The sequence below is a fragment of the Diadema antillarum genome, unplaced genomic scaffold (assembly GCF_040938485.1).
Source record: "Diadema antillarum isolate AM-2024a unplaced genomic scaffold, OU_Dant_1.0 seq00000633_RagTag, whole genome shotgun sequence".
NCBI classification, from domain to species: Eukaryota; Metazoa; Echinodermata; class Echinoidea; order Diadematoida; family Diadematidae; genus Diadema; species Diadema antillarum.
In genome coordinates this window covers 2,004,295-2,023,594 of record NW_027271550.1, presented here as the reverse complement: position 1 = coordinate 2,023,594, position 19,300 = coordinate 2,004,295, and the positions used below count along the sequence as shown (strand labels likewise).

The following is a 19,300-nucleotide window of genomic DNA, read 5'->3' as shown; positions in this document are numbered from 1 at the left end:
TAAAAATACATGGATAAGAAGAGACGGGGTAAAGTGTGATCTCCCTTTTGGAAATGCATGACCCCCCCCAAAAAAAAAAATCGGGAGTGAACGGTTTAACCTGCTAACATCTATTAATTTTACATTTGGGATTATCTGTGGCGCTAGTGTCAAAAACCACCAGCATTAGCACAGAACTTAAAATCCCCCGCTGATTGCAATGTAAATACTGGCAATATTTGGTATATGATCCACACAGCAGGCAGACGGTGAATTATGTTGTGATTCTTCTTCTTTTATTGTTTACAGGTTACTGTACTGATGACAATTAAAAAAAGAAAACAAAGCAAATGAGACAACAGACCGTCATATACTCTCCAACTGAAGCAAACTCAAAACCCTTCATGTAGCAAGCCTTCATCAAACACAGATGTAAATACATTAACATTGTTCAGATGAGGTAAGATACAAAATCTAAAATTCATAAAACAATTCATTAGCTCAGTTATTGTTGTTCATAGAAATAATTGGGCTCAAAGACAGTCTGGTCACCAGATAGTACCCATCATGAATATTATGTAGGATTGCATCTAGTGCATGTGCATGCATGCATGCATACACACACACACACACACACACACACACATGAATATACTCACGCACAACCTTACATACCAATGCATCTGACACTGATTCTCATTGATTGTCGATTGTTTTCCGCAGCTTTTCACATACACATTGCACACACTGCTGCTATTGCTCTCACAGTGCCTGTATATGCATTTTGGATTATCTTCATCTCTTGTGGATAGTGTTTGCATGCACTGAAAGAGTACCTTACATGTGCTCATACAATTTGCTACAATTTGACAAGATATACTGCAAGGGGTTCAATCGATTCCCCCATAATTTGTCCTCGGTGTCAGCTGGACATATCTGCAGCATCTTTAAGTGCAATAATGCAACTGTCCCACAAACAGGCCATTGCAATGCAACATATAAATCACCCAGTGCCTACTCATCACAATCATTGACACTTTGTTGCAGGACTTTTTCCACCAATGGCACAAACAACATCATGCTGGGGGATGTGTCGATTTGCAGGCAAAGCAAAGGACAGCGTGGGTGTAATCAGTGAAGGACATTCACGTGAATGCATAGGGTGGAGTCAGTGTCATAACACGTTCTTGTTGAGGGCCTCCTTCAGAATCTTCTCAGTGAGCTCCCACATGGCCGCCCCAAGCTCCTCACTCTGGGCCTCGTCAGACGGCATGCAGGCACAGCAGTGGTTGAAGTACATCCCGCCCACTCCCTCCAGCTCCCGTGCTGTGGCACAGAAGATACTGGTGGCTGCCCCTTGTTGCTATGGAAAGAAAGAGAGAGAGAGTTTATATCATTCTTTCTTTTGGCTCTCATCTTCAACTATGAGCTCAATCTGAGTAAGAGGTTTGAGTGTTAACTCCCAATGTTGGGAACATATTTTCAACAAAGCTTGTTGTACATGTAGACCACCTAATATATTGTATTAACTTTGACTAACATAACAACAAAAATTCTACACAAACACAATTCTAAAGTGGATCCCTGCTCTCTGTCAGGTTACATGAAGAAGTCTATCAGAAAGATTGTCTTGTCAAATTCCTCCTTGCACTAGGTTTGCCTTATCTCTTCTTTTTATTGTTGGAAAACCAACAAAAAAGAAAGAATGATTCCCATATATAGTGTATGATACAATGTATGTGTGGCATCATGCAAAAACACATTTTGTAAATTGGTAATGCAGATATACAAAGTTACAATTGGTAAGGAATTTATGATATCTTTAAGATACAGTCAAACCTGCCTTAGCGGCCACCTGTCTATAGCGGCCACTGAAAAATCCCCCGAGAGAAAAGCCCTGTTAAAGACCCTGTGTATAGCGGCCACCTGTCTAACGTGGCCAGCGGCCACAAATTTTGTTTCCCGCAGTAGACTTTAACCTGTCTATAGCAGCCACAGACCCGATGGAGCCGTAGCCAAGCCGATAATTCAACATGTTTTTCTGCTTTGTAGCCGTGCCAGTCGTTCATGGACAATGCTCAGTGATCGCCACCGCTGCATTCATCACTCATTCAGTCATAATAATGCACTAAAGTTAAGCTTTCTTCACGACTGTACACATGCTACTGTGCAACTGGTGATAAACACCTGCATTGCCCATGAAATGCATGATAATGCATGGAACACACGTGTGCATGTACACACGTACATGTACTTACACATGTATACAATGATGATACATGTACATGTAGGCATTGCACACAAAGTTAGATAACCTGTCTATAGCGGCCACCTGTCTATAACAGCCATTCTATTTGTTTCCCTTGGGTGGCCACTGTAGACAGGTTTGACTGTATATGCATAATATCTGCTGCAGTACCAGGTATATCGCACATCTTCATGTATCTAAAAATGCTCAAGTCAATTCATTAAAATCTTTAAAGTCATTAAAAAAACCTAGAAATGTCAATATGGCGACTGGTATGCCTCTGCCGTAATGCACGGTTCTCCTAATAGGTCTACAGTACAATGTCTTGACAATGTGTGATGAGTTTCACATAATTGGCAAAATATTGAAATGACAGGTTTGTCACAAAAAAAGAAAAAAGTAAAATTTTGAAATTTTCACTTGACCTCTGTCCTTTGACCTTTGACCTCATGACTTGAAACTCTCTCTGGAGAATCTTTATTTGGTCAGTTGATAGGCACAACTTCCTCCACTCATGCATACACATACTGAGTCTCATTAGGATACCTTAAACGGTTTCTCAGTTACGCTGTCCACAAAATTCATTACCGACGTACGGAAGGACGGACAACCCGAAAACATAATGCCTCCGGCGACACTTCGTGGCGTAGGCATAAATAAACATATCACAATTACTTGAACTCTCATAGAGTCAAAAAAAAATTTGCGGCACACTCACAGCGGACTTTGTGAAGGGCCGAACCAGGTGCCAGAGGAGGCGGTAAAACCACCAGTTCTTGCCAAGTCCAGTGTAGATCATGTTGCCCGGGTGGAGTGCGTTACAGGTGACATTGTGAGATGACAGTCGCCGGTTGAGCTCGTTGCTATGGAGGATATTGGCCAGCTTGGATCGGCCGTAGGCCAGGATTGGCCAGAACTTCTCCTTGGGTACAGCCACCTCGTTCATGTCCAGCTTGCTGGAGTAGAAGTCGATGAACCTGGGGAGAGAAGAATGTAGCAAAAAATAAAGAGGTTATTTTCACAAACATCTCCCCTGGTAACGCACCAGCATTTCAAATGTAAAGGTGGAAGACTTTAATGTGGAAATTTTCACACATTTCATGCTCTGTGATACTTCCTCAAAAACAAAAACATGTAAACATTTGACTTTATTTGTTTTGTTAACATGAATTCATAGTGTCTACAGTCAACAAATCTAAAGCATGACAATGGCTGGACAAGCATACTTTTGGAAAAGTATTGTCTTGCTCTGTAAGATTATCAGAGAGATAATCAAAAAACAAAACACGTATGCATTTCTAAATCTATTCCCCCATTCTGAGTCATATCAAGGAGCAGGGCAGAAAGCTAGCTTGGTTACATGCCTGTGAGATTCTGAGGACACAATCACTATCCTGGCTGGGGCAGACTTCTTCAGGACTTCGGTCAGGAGGTTGACTAGGTAAAAGTGCCCGACATGGTTGACCTGGAATGTCATCTCGATGCCATCTTCTGTCTGTTGCCATGGGAGACCAAATACTGCTGCATTGCAGATCAGCATGTGCAGAGGCCTGGCATAACAATAACAACAACAAGAATTACATTCGAAGTAAAACAGGCAGAAAATTGAATTTATAACATAAAAGTTTTTGCTTATAGACTTCAAAATTCTGAATAAAGACCCTAAATGTATTGGTAGTATTCAACCTAATAGTTTTTGTTTTAGATACAAGTTCAATAAAGATTTGATGTGATATAAAAGAAAAAAAAAGAAAAATAAACACAAAAATCCAAACCCTGCTAGAAAAGAAAATCACTGCTCTGCCTCTTACCAGTCTCTGAGGATATAGTTCTGGGCAAACTGCTTGATGCTGCGCAAGGAGGCTAGGTCTAGGTGCATGACAACCACTTGGGCCTGGTCCAGCTCCTTCCTGATCCTACCCGCAGCATCGTTGCCACTCTTCAGGTTACGGCAGGCCAGGACCACGTGAACTCCATGAAGAGCAAGGGACCTAGCTGCCTCAAAGCCTAACAAATGTGATGGGAAGGAAGTCGACGAGTCAAAACAAGCTTGACTCTTTATGTGCCATGGTGGAAACCCCCTGTGTGCCACATTATTCTGAGACAACAACGCAGTCACATTTTGAGAAAACATTCTGTTTTTCCAAGCTATGTAATCTTTATAGATTACTGTCAGGCTGGACATGGAGTGAGCAAACTTGTGGAAAAATGCCAAGTTTTACTTTGATGTAAATTGGATGTCAAATCTATGATTGTTTTTCTTTCAAATGACCAGTAGCTACATTACTGCAAAGGATTGATTTTTGCATGCAAAACCATGACAGAAACTTAGAATCTACATGCAAATCCAGTAGGGAATGCCGTTTGCTAATCAATCACCACATAAAATGCAAGCTAAACATGAGAGGAATGGAATCGCCAGAAACGCTTTCATTGAACTGTGGCATTCGGCAATTTATCAATCGGTTTGGGCAGGTTTGTGCGTTTGAGCAGAATATGCGAAGTTGGCACGCCCTCTACTGAGTCAGGCGTATGAACGTGGCACATAAAGAGTTAAACCATTGCTGTGTTTCATTCATTGATAGGCAGACATGCTGCCTTGCTTGCATGGCTCACTAGCCAAGATGTCTTGAATCTTACTGTCAATTGAAATAGGAATTACCGTAAAACCAGAAATATTCGTGGCATGAAACAGCATTCTTTGCAGCATGAAATTTGCATTGTCAAAGGCATTCATCTCATAATATGTAGACAAGAACTCTCATGTGCATTATAATTTTGTGAATCTTGGCTCTTGCAAAATTCACAAAATTACAATGCATACAAAATTTCTGGTTTCACAATATGTAAGTTATACATCACTGGGGCAAATATGGAAGACTGTGACATCGATATGAATGAGTAGGTTGTCTAACTTTGTATGAAGGTCAAATTTTAGGTAAAGTAACCAAATACCAGTGAGAGAGTCTGGCAAGTAACACTGGAGTACATTGTCACATTAAGAGTGAAATATGAAAACAACTGTTTTCAGTGCAAAAGTGGAAAGCACTGGCATTTTAGTAACATAATTGCATCCTTATATTTTTCTTACTTCGTTCCATAAACAATATGCTTGACTATGATGGATAAGATATTTCAGTCTCCTGTGTGGAAAGAAGACAGGGTTAAGTTTGTTTTCATGAGCCAAAGCTGTAATACTTAGTACAAATCTTATTGAAACCGAATTCAGAGAAATTATCAGCTTACAGGCAACCGACACAAGCATTACGTCGCTGGGGCGACAAGACCTCGTATCTACAAAATGTAAAATGTTCAGGAGAGCAAAAAAAACATGGCTGCCAAAGCACTACACCAAATGGGACAGCCGTTCCTTTGACGTGCCATGGTGGCTTCATTTTGGGGGTAACACAGCTAGGATTTGGACAGGACATCACTTAACCGATTATTTGACCATAAATGCAAAAAAGTCATTTTCACCAAAATTGCAGATACAAGGTTTTGTCACCCCATCGACGATAAGCTTCCCTTTCAAATATAGCTTTACACGTGATGTTGCATTTCTGCATGTGTCAGGTCCACGAGGTACTGCTGTCATTGGGTGTCTGAGCATAATATCGTTATTGGTGGATAAGAATGCAACGTTCACAATGAGATGACAAACTCCACACTCAAATGCTGGTCACTGTGACTGAAAAAAAGAAAAGACTCACCAATGCCAGAGTTTGCTCCCGTCACAATGGCATACTGCCCACTTAGGTCTCGTCCCTGTAGGACATGGAGGGCTGTGCTGTAGGCATCAAACCGCTGGGCGAGCTTGCTGGGGTCGGCGCTCTCCTCCATGGCAAACGCCAGGCGGGGATCTGTGTACGTCGTTCTCTTCTTGAGATGGCTATGGTGGCAACAAAAAGAAAAAGAGAAACAGAATATTTACCTTGATGAAAACTCTGAAGACATTTTTTTTAATTTCCTAAGTAAAATATAATGGAAATTTGTCCCCATCGAATAAAGATTAGGATTAGCAGCTGGAATACATTGAATTCCTCATTTTAATCGAGTTCTTCTTTAGCTCTCCCACTCTTTCTCTCTCGGTCTCTCTCTCTCTCTCTCTCTCTCCTCTATCTCTTGTCATCATGTCATGCTGATTTTGATTTTCTCGATTGATCAATAATGCTCATTGATTTGCAGATTTTTCCCTCAAAGATGCCACTTTTGTTAAATTACTTCATCCTTCTTTTTATTTAGTGAAGATAATAAGCAACTGCTGAAGAAACTACCCCCATTAATGTCAGCTAAAGAAAATTTTGCCTAAACCATACTGTGAACATCTGCACTAAATGCAAACTGCACATGATCCATATTACTAAATAATGTCTGAGACAATGCTACCCAGCAGCATGTGACAGAGAGACGGATTTGAATCATAAAGTAGGATATGTTACGTCAAATACCAAGTACTGTAAAATTTGAATTATGTCACTTGCATATTTGAACTTACTCAACAAAGAATTGCCTTCCTTTGTCATCCACTGCTTTTGTCCATCCAAAGGGAAGTTCTGTGAGAATCAATTCCAACTGACATGTCATTTCACCAAGCTTTGCTTGAAGGTAAGAACAACTCCAACACACCAGGCATCCACATCTTTCTAGATTTTTTTTTTTTTGACTACATGAAAAGATAAGGTCATAGTTTGAATCACACTTGCCACCCAAGCATTCACAAACTACGCAATATTTGATATTCTTTTTGAATACATGTCCACTGAAACCAGACCCCTAACTTTAGATAATCCATGCATTATCAGAAAATTATTTTTCTGGTATCGCATCGCAATTTGCTATGCATGTTTACACCAATGCTATACAACTATTTTTTGTGTAGCAGTTTTCTCCCATAGAAGTGTAAAAGATACCATATGAAATATTGTTTATCAGCTGAAATTGCTAATCAAATTTGAGTTTGAAAATCATTCCCTGGATTAAGGAATAAACTAGAGAGTTTAACATCATCATGTCATTGGGAATGCTTCTGAAAGTCCTTTCATTTCATGGTTTCTAGGTTAGATTCATATTGCATGAGGAAATGAAAACATAACCAACAGACAGACAGACATATGGTTGAATAAAAACAACAACAGGTATACCAATACAGTATTCAGAATGTAAGTTTGTTGGTCTGGCTACACCTTTTACAGACCCCCTTTTCATGATTTACTAAAAATGCAAACTGCTAACTTATGGCAATAATGAAAAAAAAACCATCACAATGACGTTATCTTTGTTCATGGGAACAATGTAAAAACCATCTACAGAGGCACAATAAACCATTGCCTTGGATCAGGTTGCAGAATCATACCTCCAGTTATCCTCTTCCTCTTCCCAGTGCGAGGGTGGACCCATGTTGTGGTTTGGTCTTGATGGCTGGAAAAGAGAGACAGAGAAAGAAAACTGAGGTACTGAAATAGCAGATATAGATGGTAAATAGAAATGTCATCTGGTTGCCTACTTGCCTTCTGAGCAACAATGCCAACAACAGTTACCACAAATGCTGTGTTTTGGTCATCAAAGTTGGGAGCCAATTCAAAGGGTAAGGCTGAGTTTTAAATGTAAGTCTTTGCACGTTACTGCATATATGAGCAATCAGAGGTACATACCAAATATGTTCCTAGTGCTGTCATCTTTCCAGATTTCATGACAGTCATCCGTGCATTATCTTTATGGACTAACAAATTCATATTATGTTCATCTGTTGTTTATGCTGTTTTTGTTGTTTTGTTTTGGGGGTGTTTGGAAGGGGGCAGGAGATGTGCGGCATGAGTAGTGTATATTCGAAAGCTGTTATTTTCACAAAGGTTTCATTTTCGCGAAATTTGCGAATCACAGTTGGATTGCAAAATTAACAACACACGAAAATGTTGCCAGATGCTAGAGTAATAGTGCATTTTAATTTACGTCGGCGTCACTTCAAAAAACAAGATCTCGCGCATACGTCTATGTCCTCCTCATTCACGAAAATAACAGCTTATACAGTAGTCATCCACTCAGGCGACCGTAAGAAGAACCAAAGAAACAAACACAATATCTAGGTGTATGCATGATGGTTACAATTTATTCCACCATCATCGTGCAATAAGCTTAGACTATGTCCAGAGTTGAATAGGACACTGCTGTGGATTATTGGTAAATCATAGATGGTAAATACTGTAATTAGCAAACACACAACAGTATTGTTGTAAGCTGGACTAAGTTGCATATGATGACGTCTGACACACTGCCACTGGTCTCCGGTTTAAATGGGATTTATTGAGCAAATAAACAGTCCAAGTCTACAGATTCAATTATTGTATCAAAATCCAGTATTACATACTGTCACCAGTGCTGGACAATATGAAAAACAACAACTATACTACAAACATAGTTAAAACTATAAATACAATCACCAACGAGCACAATGTATTATAATCATACATAAATGTATCTATGCGCCTCTCAAGATGAAAATGAATACCAATCAAGCCCTTGCATTTGTAATCTCATAATTTCAATTTTCATTGCGTCCGGCCGTGCCAACCACCATGCAAGTAACGCCACTGGCATGGTCACAGAACAGAATGGTAGCAGAATGTATTCCTCAGATACAAATTTGTCTTTTTATGATGACAAGATAAATCTTGGCAGACATTACCCCCTTCCCCCTAAACACACATACACACACACGGTAGAAATGAACAACAGAATAGGCAAGTGATTATATGAACACATTTAACAAGTATAGGTCTATGTGTCGGCTGCATTCTACGTGCCCATCCACTTTCCATTAAATCTAGTTTCAAGATGACAGTTGAAATCAAACTACAGGTAGGGGAATTTCGCTGCAATAATACAATCAGGTCAACCGTCTTCGTGAAGTGCACTATGATATGAAATAATGTATGGATGATGGGCCCTCACAAAAATTTGAACACCATGTTCCACACCAGATCCATTTTCAAAAGCATGCAATCATTCCCTGAGCTGCCTAACCTTACCACAAAGCCCATGAAATGCTTTACCATTAGTGCATACAAGACATTATACTGCAAGAAAATGTGCCATTTGTACTTAACCCGTTGAGGACGAGTCCCGAGTATACTCGGGCAGGTGTCTATAGGAAATGCGTGTTGTGGCAAAATCAAACCGTCTTAAACGGGTTAAAAATGTAATTTACATGAAAAGTGTCACCACAGACAAAGTGAAAAAGTACAATAATTGGGTGGTTAAAGTAACATTAATGTGTAAATATGATCATATGAAGCAGTTTATAATTACAATAGTGTCCTGACGACCACAATGTGTAACTTTACATTTTGGGCATCAGGTGACTTGAACCAAAATAACTGTACTTTGAACAGTCTATGAGATATGCTCACATTCATGTCACGACCCGGCCCCCCGGGCGGTACTACAGCTGTACTACTACTAGCATTTCACACCAGCGCAGCGCCAGCGGGAGCTCAGCCAACCGCAGCCGGCTAGCTGCGGGGCGGGGCTGCGTTTCGTCTAGTATGGTATTCGCTACTATGCAACCACGACTGTAGGCGATACAAATATCTACTTAAGGCACAGTCCAGATGCCACCTAAAACATAAAATAAGGAGAGTAATTTACTTACTTGGCATAATAAACTCTCCCGTCATTAGTGCTTCTCTCTTCCCATCCAGCAGGTAACTCTTCGTCGCTGTCTGTGTCGAGGAGGGTGCTCGGTGGGTCTGCCATTTTACACTGCGGGCGCCTCGCGCAGTCCCAGCTACATAATATTCACGTCGGGTAACGGTACATATAATAGCGACGGAAAGGCACTTCAGCACCGATATATCGATCCGTACCCGTGCCGTCGCACCTCTATCGCCCAAACCCATAGAGATGTATACTTTATGAGTGATTTTCTTCACTCGTCATCTCGGCGAGCGAATGTGCGCCCCCCCCCCCCCCCCCCCTACATCTCTATGCACAAACCTCGCCCCGGATTGTCGTTCGAAAGAGGTGGAAGATCGAAGAGGACCTTGTTTTATGATGATCGTATGATGTTTGAAACATGTGAAAGTTGCGAACAGTTGCACATACAGTGGCACCAAAAAGGAAACAATAAATAGGACTAATATTATGCTGTGATTTTTGTTTGTTTGTGGGTGTGTGTGTTTTGTTTTGTTTCGGGTGTTTTTGTTTGTTTGTTGTTGTTTTTTATAGTGCGGCTGTCGCATAGTTACTGCAAATTTACATTATCGCAATTATCTTTAGGCCTATGGAACGTTAGAAAATAGAAATTATAGCTTGAATATATTTGGCGCAAACAAATATGCGTGAAAAAAATTAAATTGAACCGTGTGTTGTGCTGAAATTTTAAATATGCTAACAATTTTCGAAGATCTTTACTCTAGCTTCTGAATCCAAATAATACTGTATACATGCAGAGTGACTTTGATGGGAATGACTAGTGAGTCAAAGTCAAGGGGAAGAGTGGAGTTTTCATATTTGAGCAAAGGCTGCGGCATACGTCAGTGATGTTAATGACATCAGTTTTCAGAATTGTCCCCTGTATATTATCTTAACACATCACAGTGAATAAACTGACTCTGATTCTATGCCGGTATTTGCTGCTTTCTTGTTTAATCATGCAACAGGCTATACAGCAGAGACTTCACAGCAGTAAAAAACAACTAGGCTCACTCTGGTACCACACACACTCTAGAGCGGAAATATTACTTCTTTGCACCATCAGATACCGAGTAGTCTAAATTGAAGCAGGCGCATATTTTTGGTCTCACTTAGAAATGCAGTTCAAACAGTCGGACCCGTAGTTGTAGAGGCAATTCATGTCAAGTGACATAATTATCATGTTACATAATGGACATAACATGCACATTTTTCCCACCTCTCCCTCTCTCTCTATCTGTTCGTCTCCTTTACCTGTTCTCGAAATGCAGTTATCACTCTGACACGAATTCTATACACGTTTCATCATTGGCACGTATTACTCCCTTATTCATATCCTTACACTTGCACTTTCATTAGGATCTGTCAGACGGAACGCGGTATCGTCATTGCTATTCGTCGAAAGTTCATTGAGAAGCAGTGCGTCACTGCGTGCCCTGGCCTCGCGTTCTTTCATTGGCTGAGCGTATTATGCAAATATGCGTGACCAAAAGTCTTTGATGACGTTTGAAGGTTACGCACGCGCACACTCTCTCTGTCTTGTTTTGGTAACAGATGTCGATAGGAAATGTTGTCATTAGTCCTTTGACTGATTTAGCTTTTGACTGCACCTCGGAGCAGTGGAAAGCTTTCTATTCCTTTTGCATTCAATTTTGCGAAAGAATCAGGTAAAACAGACTTTCACATGATTTCTCTTGTTTACAATACTTCTGTAGACATGTCCTTACAAGTATGTCTTTGTTACTTTAGGTTACTTTAGGTTACTACTAGGTAATCATATCCCACAAAAATGCGTACAAGAAATTCCTGCTTTTCTGACAAGTATTTACTTTCTGTACCAGCTTGTCCCATTTTTTCATAGTAACATAAATATCATGGAGATCGTTCTTTCGCTGTTGCGGCACCGATTCTAGGGTTGAGATAGGCACTGAGCAAATGGCAAAATCTAACATACTTATCTTTAATTTAGGTCTATGGAGTTCTGCAAATTGCATAGAGAGTCTGCAAATGCCCTATAAATGCAGACTATTATCATAACCTTTCTATCTACCCATTCAAGTGTGGTTAATGCAATTATACCTGTACAGCATAATTTCAATGGCATCTACCACAATAAACCTTGTTCATTTGTCAATTGAGATAGGATTATGGAAAAAAAATGATTTTATAGAAATACCGAACTTCTAGTCAAGTCCTAACACCTAACTCTGTTCCTAGAACCCTTTCTAGTTATATGTTCACCGTGATGTTTGATATATCGTGTACTTGTGTGGGGAAGCTATATGTAGCATACAAATACCATGTTCCCTAAGTAGATGAACAGAATGATGTATTGCAGCAAAATTGAATTGAACAATATGCAATGCACTTTGCTTTGTGTTTGTTTGTTCCTTATCATTGTAGGATGCCATACTTTCTTGGTTATCTTGGTTCTTGGATGGCGAATGAGACGTCTTCCATCTTCACGTCTCTCCTATGCCAAGATATCATCAAAGATGCCAGAACTAAAGCTCAGGTATATAATTATATGACACGTCCAGTCTAACATTGATTGGGTCTCTTCTTGTCCTTTCTTTTGTATATGATATATACGCGAAATAATGTTTGGGAAATATTCTGTTGACTTCTGTTTGAAACATGCATTAGGCCTAATATAAATATCTACTCGCTTGAAAATGAATCCTCTGTACTGTTTTGAAGCCAGATACCTTACTCTTAGGTTGTTATTTTTCTCTTTCAGGCGAGTCTATTTGCACATCATTACTTGATATTCAATAAATAGATGACTGTCTGCTTGTTTCCTTTGTATTGATGGACTGTGATTCGAGGTACACACCGGAGAATGACGGATACAGGGTGTGTGGTCGCTTTCACCATGCTAGGCTGTCAGATTGTGAATGATTGCAAAAACTGATGATTCTTTAAGTGCAGTACGGTACCACTCTCGATTCACGTTAACTTTATGAAATGAAGTAAAACTAAATTAAAAAATATCATAATTATAATAGCTTCATCAAAATTGGACATCAAATATTAAAGCTGTGAAATTTTTAAGTTTCACTTGGTTTGAAAGACCAGAGATAATTGCTGCAACCACACATTAGATGATCAGAGTGATGATTTCATCATATCACAGCTCTCAATTAGATTGAACACATATAAAATTTTATGTTTTGTCTATAATTCATCAATTCAACCATTTCCATCTGGAAATAATCACTGGTATAGTATCATAGCACAACAACAATTTGATGTATTACAAATATCATCTGACTCATTCGAAGAAAATTAGTGACTTTCTGTATTCAAGTCAATAGGACTTTGTCACATTGTATGTGAGGTGATGTCACAGTCGTGACATCTATTTTGGGACTTAGTTGCCTATTTTTATGGAAGGATGTGTCACTTCAATACCCTTTCAGTTTTTCATTTCATGTTTGATTTTTGTAGGACACGCACCATCCTGTGTTTCTGATTTTTGCTATACATGCTTACATGAAAGTCAGCTCGAACACTGAGAGCTTAGGAATTGATACCATTATCTTCGAATCCCTGGGCATTGTTTGCTCGCCTTGTATCCAAGTCGTCTATACCGCAATAAATGAAATCAGGCTGTCATCGTCGTCTCTTTGTTTATTTCTTTCTCTATTTCACTGCAGAGATTATCTGGCTTTTTTCTGCACACACCCTTGACGGAGACCAACACCCGGCCACCATCGGACAAGTTCCCTTGTGGCTCGCTGCTTCTTAGAAGTCTTTGTGTGTTGGATAGGAAGGAAGAGACTATCAAGGTCAGTTAATTGAAATGGTATAATTGGTATTTTCGTGTAGAGTAAAGAAAAGGAGACAGCTTGCTGAATTTAATGAAATCAACGTCAATTGGCCATTATTTGTGTTCTGGCTCATGCTGTAGACTGCTGTATCAATGACTGACTGAAGAAAAAAAATATTCTCAGAATGGCGTCTTCGTATCGGTTTGTGTATAGTTCATGCAATTTGATATCTTTTAAAAGAAAAAAATGTCCAATAAAACCCCCAATTTCCCTATAGACTATACAATGATTTCGAGAAAATAAAATATAAACCGGTATGTTTTCATATTTCGCGGATGATTCTTTCACAGACAGCATGTCGGCGCAAATAGCCACATATTCGAACAAATCACGTCGCTTTAATATAGCAGTTTATTTGTCAGTCGTGAAGATGAACTTTTAGGCGGTCTGTCGTGATGTGTTGACGTTATGAAAACTACTCCGTGTCTGAATTTTATTGACATCTATGTTTTTCAATGTGCAGCGTCTCCACCTGATGACTGAAAGATCAAGGGAGAAGAACCAGTTTTACCAATCCTATCTCAGGGTAGGTACAATTTGCTCGTAAATGTACTATTTTAATTGAATGAGCATAATTTTTTCACATAGTGAAAGAACACGAGAAATCTAATAGGGCCTACTTAGAAAATACATTTGTTATCTTTATTCGGTAAAAGAACACGAACGACAAAAGATGAATGCTGAAAGAGAAAACGAACTCCTTATATACATGGAAAAATGGACTCATTATCTTTGTGTTGACAACGACGTTTGCTCTGCTGTAAAGACAACAGATTTCAGCCAGTAATGTGCAACATAGATACGACACGATCGCATATAATCAATTTTTGTCACAGCGATGATAATAACATACTTTTTTCCCCCACAGACACTTGTGTGTACTATGAGATTGGATGATATTGCCATCAAGCTGAATGGTGGTGTACTCAAGAGAATCCCTCGTGCGTGGATGTTGAGTCGCCGAGAACTCCGCGGATCACACTCCCGGCTGGAGACGCTGCGCGCGACAGTTAGGGTAGGGAAATATGTCTCAATTTAATACTGTCTTTCTTTGCTACATCAAATAAGTTCGTGCTTTATTTCGGGTTTTAAATCTCAAGCAAATAATTTCTTTCCATGACGGTGGTTTTTGTTCAGTGAGCACACAAAAAACTTCCTCAGGTTCAGCAGAAAATGTCCATCAGTTTTATGTGACTCCCAAGAAACTGGTATTGGAGTAATGTTGTGTTGATATGATTATAGAAATGTGTTCGAGAAATATTTTCGAACACCTCTAACGATTGTCAATGATCGTTGGATAGTAATTATGGAAACTTATTGTGACGTTTTTATTTAAACAAAGTCAATGATGCAAGAAATTAACAGAAATCGAGTTCCTTTCTTGTCGTGTACAGACAAAGGTTCTAGGCACCTGCACGACAATTAATCATAACCGAAATGTCTGTCTCTGTTACAAGGACGTCGCAAAGACAATGGGCGTCGAATCACAACGCTGCGAGGAGTCTTTGCTCGTTAAGATGGCAGAGAAGTGGTCGCTGAGTCAGAGCAAGATTCAAGATCTCGAGAACAAACTTGAGATCGAGAAAGAAAAAGTGTGTCAACTTTCCAAGGATGCACTGTTGGTAAGTAGATATCCATGCTTCATTATTAAATGCGGGTTATGGGTGCTGTGTTGTGATTAGACAGATAACCAGATTAGCCACAATGCAGTTTTACTACCCGTTAAAACTTTCGAGTCGATGTTGTTCTTAGAATTTAAATAAGAAAGAGAACATACACGCAAGAGACTATAAGAAAAACATACCATAATACTATCATGTCGTCTTAGGAATAATCTGTATTCTCCATTGATGTCAAGATTAGAGAAAAAAGAGTTTTCTGGGATGATAATGCAGGAGATGCCTGAAGATATAACCTTTTAGATTTCCTGATTGATAATGTGATGATTATTGCTTGTTTTTCCTCTTTATTTGACAGAAACGAGTCGCAAGCCTTGAGCAGGCCTTGCTTGCAGAAAGCGACAAGGCCAAGCGAGCTACTCAGTGTCTTCAGGTATGAATGACGGAAGTCAATATTCTCATTCACACGAGTCAATTGAGCCTGCGCGGAAACAGAAAGAAAGAAAGAAAGAAAGAAAGAAAGAAAGAAAGAAAAGAAAAGAAAAGAAAAACACCTCAAAACAAGGGTTTGCCTATGAACTTTCCAATCAATTGATTCCATATAAAGATACCGCCTGTCGCATTCATAAGTTCATATCATATGACTAAATGTAAGAAAAAAAAAATCGGCATTTTTTGCTCTCTTCGATGGTAAGCTAGATATACACACGCCCTTTGCAAAGAAGTAGTTTTCGTTCGGGAATATAATAAGGTGTGCGTTGAATGTGAAGATACGGCAAAATTAATTTCAAATTTTGCATTTTATTGCTTGGAATTACACACACACTAAACACTGCACGACGACACTCATGTCTGCGTCCTCTTCTTTTTCGTCTTCTTCTTCTTCTTCTTCTTCTTCGTCTATAGGTTCAAAAGTGCACGCTTGCCGTCCAAACCTCACCAATCCCTGGACCTGTAGTCTATTCTCGGGGAGCTCAGACTACTTTCACTGATTTGGTGCCCTTCGACAAGTAGGTAGCAGTGTTTTTGTCGGTTTTTCACGAGAGAAAGACGCAAATTATTTTTTAAATTCTGTCTGGGTTGTTAGGAAGGATATCCTTTGATGTTCCTCATGAGTACGAGCAAGAGACATACTTCAAGAGAATTTGAAATTGACTGAAGGGAGGAGAGCATACTTGACATAATCTGCAATATTTTGATGAAATTGATCATATTTCATTGTGCAAGTAATAAAAAACAACAACAACGCATTACCGTTTTCTATGCAATGTAACATTGTCAAACAGAGAAATACAACGATTGAAAATAATATCTTCCTCAGATCAAATGGGGACGCTGGCACCAATACCGCACTGGGCGGTAACCTGTCAAATGTTACTATGGCCATCGAAAATGCCTGCGAGGGTGACGTCACTCTACTTTCGTCCAATGAAATGGCAGCTTCTCCGGCACGTCTTGCTATCCACTCATCGCCTTGTAGCCCCGAGGAAGCATTCTACGACGCCCTCTCCGCACTTCCATGCCAGATTTCGTTTTCCTTCGGGAGTGGTACAGAGTACGTTGTCGATCAATTGTGCCATTGATTATTAGTCCTATGCTCGTGTTTAGGATTTAGCATTAGAGCGTATATAACGGCGTGTGACGTAAGGAGAAAGATACCGTCGTCATTATTGGTATCAGTAGCATGTAAATGTCAATCTATCGATTACTATATATAAAAAGAAAGAAAGAAAGAAAGAAAGAAAGAAAGAAACCAAACCAAAGAAGTAAGATGAGAACAAGGAAGTTTAGTTTAATGCACAATAGCTATACTCATCTCTTCGGCATGGAAGTGGTTCTACTTCAGTGATACTATATAGGGTACCAGAGTTGACAGAAGGAACGGCCGTTAAGTTTAAAATCTAAACAGGCATCAGGCGGCAAGAGTTAGGAGTGGCAGAACATCTGAGGAGATATCAGGAAAAGGACATGCAGAAGTGTAGATGACAGTGTTACAGGCACCTCCAAGCGAGTACACGAAAGAGACCAAACTTCTGCGATAGCAAATCTTCAAGGAGTGTTGTTACAATATTTGGATTGAAAACATCAATGCTCTTTGCAGCAGAGTTATATATATTACAAAAAAATCAAACGCATAACACATTTCAGTGTACAAATACAGTGGTATATTGGCTTGGGTTTTCTTTTTGGTTTATTCATTTATTTGTTTGTTTATAAAAAATTGTTTGCTGTTGTTGTTGTCTTTCTATTTTCTCTCTAGTTCTTTTTGTTTAAACCTCTTTTCAACTTTTTTGTGTACTTCCACTCAGGAAAAAATCGGCAGCCAAGCCATCCAAGGCCTCCCTAGAGGTTGTCGACTCTCTCCAAGCTGTCATCCTTACTTTAAATAATGACAACCCCAGCTTTGACGCGGCAAGCACAAACTCTCAGAGATTCATTCCAAAGAACCTATCTGCCAGAGGTCTCATGGTAAGGAGTACTTCTGATCTTCTTCCCTGGGGCGCGTCTGGAGACGAGGTTGAACTTGGTAGTGGTACTACCGGCACAGTTTACCTCTATGCTCATGCAATTAGCCACCGCCCTGTTGCGCTCAAAGTCATGTCAGTTCCGCCAAAAGATTTCTGCAGAGAGGACAGGCGACAAGTGATCAGAAAATTGAAGCAAGAAGTTCAGATTCTGACTGCCCTCGGCAACAAAGACTGGTTTCCCGAGTTCTACGGCTGCATCAAAGTCGGACCAGATACGGTTGGTATTGCCATGGAGTTCTGCGGAGATGAATCCAAGGGGAAGAGCTACTCCATCGCCGATTGTTTGGAAAGAAATGGACCCCATCTCAGCAGGGATGACTGGATGGGAGTCATGCAGGATGTGGCTGACGGATTGACCGTGATGCACAGGAGGGGTTTCCTATGCAACGATCTCAAAGAGGACAATGTGCTAGTGGTAGAGTCGGAAGAAGAATGGGGCGTGAAGATCGTTGATTTTGGTTGGTCCAGCAGTATCAACAGGCCTCTCAGACTTCGGTTCACTGCATCACAGAAGCAAAGTTACAAAGACGAGCAGCTCTACAGTCAAATTGCCCCGGAATGTGCCCTAGACGGGAAACCATGCTCGGTTTCCAGCGACGTATACGCCCTGGGCAGATTGACTGCCTTCGTCGGGCAGCGAATGGGACTGAAGGACCTGGAGGACTTTGGAATGTACATTTACCAGTGCCCCAGGGAGAAGAGGCCATCACTGAAGGACTACATCGCCGAAGTCACTTGCCTCAGGAATGGCGGCAGCGTGGGCAGTGAGAGCAGCGATGACAGTGACGAGGATTTGTGAATAGGAGAAAGAAACGGGAGGAGACAAGTCCACATAAACTGAAATGTGCCATTTTGTTATGCCATTGGTTTCATCTACTGCACAAATCGCTCCAAGCAATAATACCCTGGAGATGATAATGGACACCAATGCCAAATTCATTAATTAATATTATCGATCATTTGTATATGATCTTCAAATTTGTGGGCTTGTTATCGAGACTCTGGGTTCATACTTCATTGAAAACATTGAGAAAAATACATTTTGTGAAATAAACTCCAAATGGATTTTTATACACTTGACCAAGTTCCTTTTTTTGAGGATTGATTGTGGTTGTGACTTTTTTGAAAGTACAGTGAGTCACTAATGATCCTTGCCATGAATTACATTGATTTCACTCAAATGTGCTTCAATGTGACAGAGCTGTTACATCTTGACAGTTTAGGTGAGATGTAGACTGAGTGCACTCACGATGTGGGATTATTTTCAGACGCCAAGATACATTGCATTGATTACATGTTGTTGAAAATTTTTAAGCACTGTTGTTATGATGGAAAGTGTTATATCACAACAGCATCCCAAGAACACACACACACTCACATACACACACACACACACACACACAC

At 40.0% G+C, this 19,300-nt stretch overlaps 1 protein-coding gene across 1 annotated transcript; it reads right to left on the bottom strand.

The window, feature by feature from the left end:
- Window positions 1-918: 918 nt before the first annotated feature.
- LOC139736224 (WW domain-containing oxidoreductase-like) lies at window positions 919-9,985 on the bottom strand. The gene is made up of 8 exons (XM_071646957.1): window positions 9,876-9,985; window positions 7,581-7,645; window positions 6,723-6,780; window positions 5,938-6,116; window positions 4,039-4,234; window positions 3,592-3,777; window positions 2,946-3,204; window positions 919-1,342 (listed from the first exon to the last, which is right to left on the bottom strand). The coding sequence occupies exons 1-8, from the start codon at window positions 9,977-9,979 to the stop codon at window positions 1,154-1,156; spliced, it is 1,236 nt and encodes a 411-aa protein (XP_071503058.1). The 5' UTR covers window positions 9,980-9,985; the 3' UTR covers window positions 919-1,153.
- Window positions 9,986-19,300: the final 9,315 nt, after the last annotated feature.

Coding starts and splice junctions, on each gene's coding strand:
- LOC139736224 (XM_071646957.1), bottom strand. CDS start 9,979: ATGGCAGACCCACCGAGCACCCTCCTCGACACAGACAGCGACGAAGAG. Junction 3,778..4,038: donor AACTATATCCTCAGAGACTG/GTAAGAGGCAGA, acceptor TTGTTATGCCAG/GCCTCTGCACATGCTGATCT. Junction 1,343..2,945: donor GGCCCTTCACAAAGTCCGCT/GTGAGTGTGCCG, acceptor TTCTTTCCATAG/CAACAAGGGGCAGCCACCAG.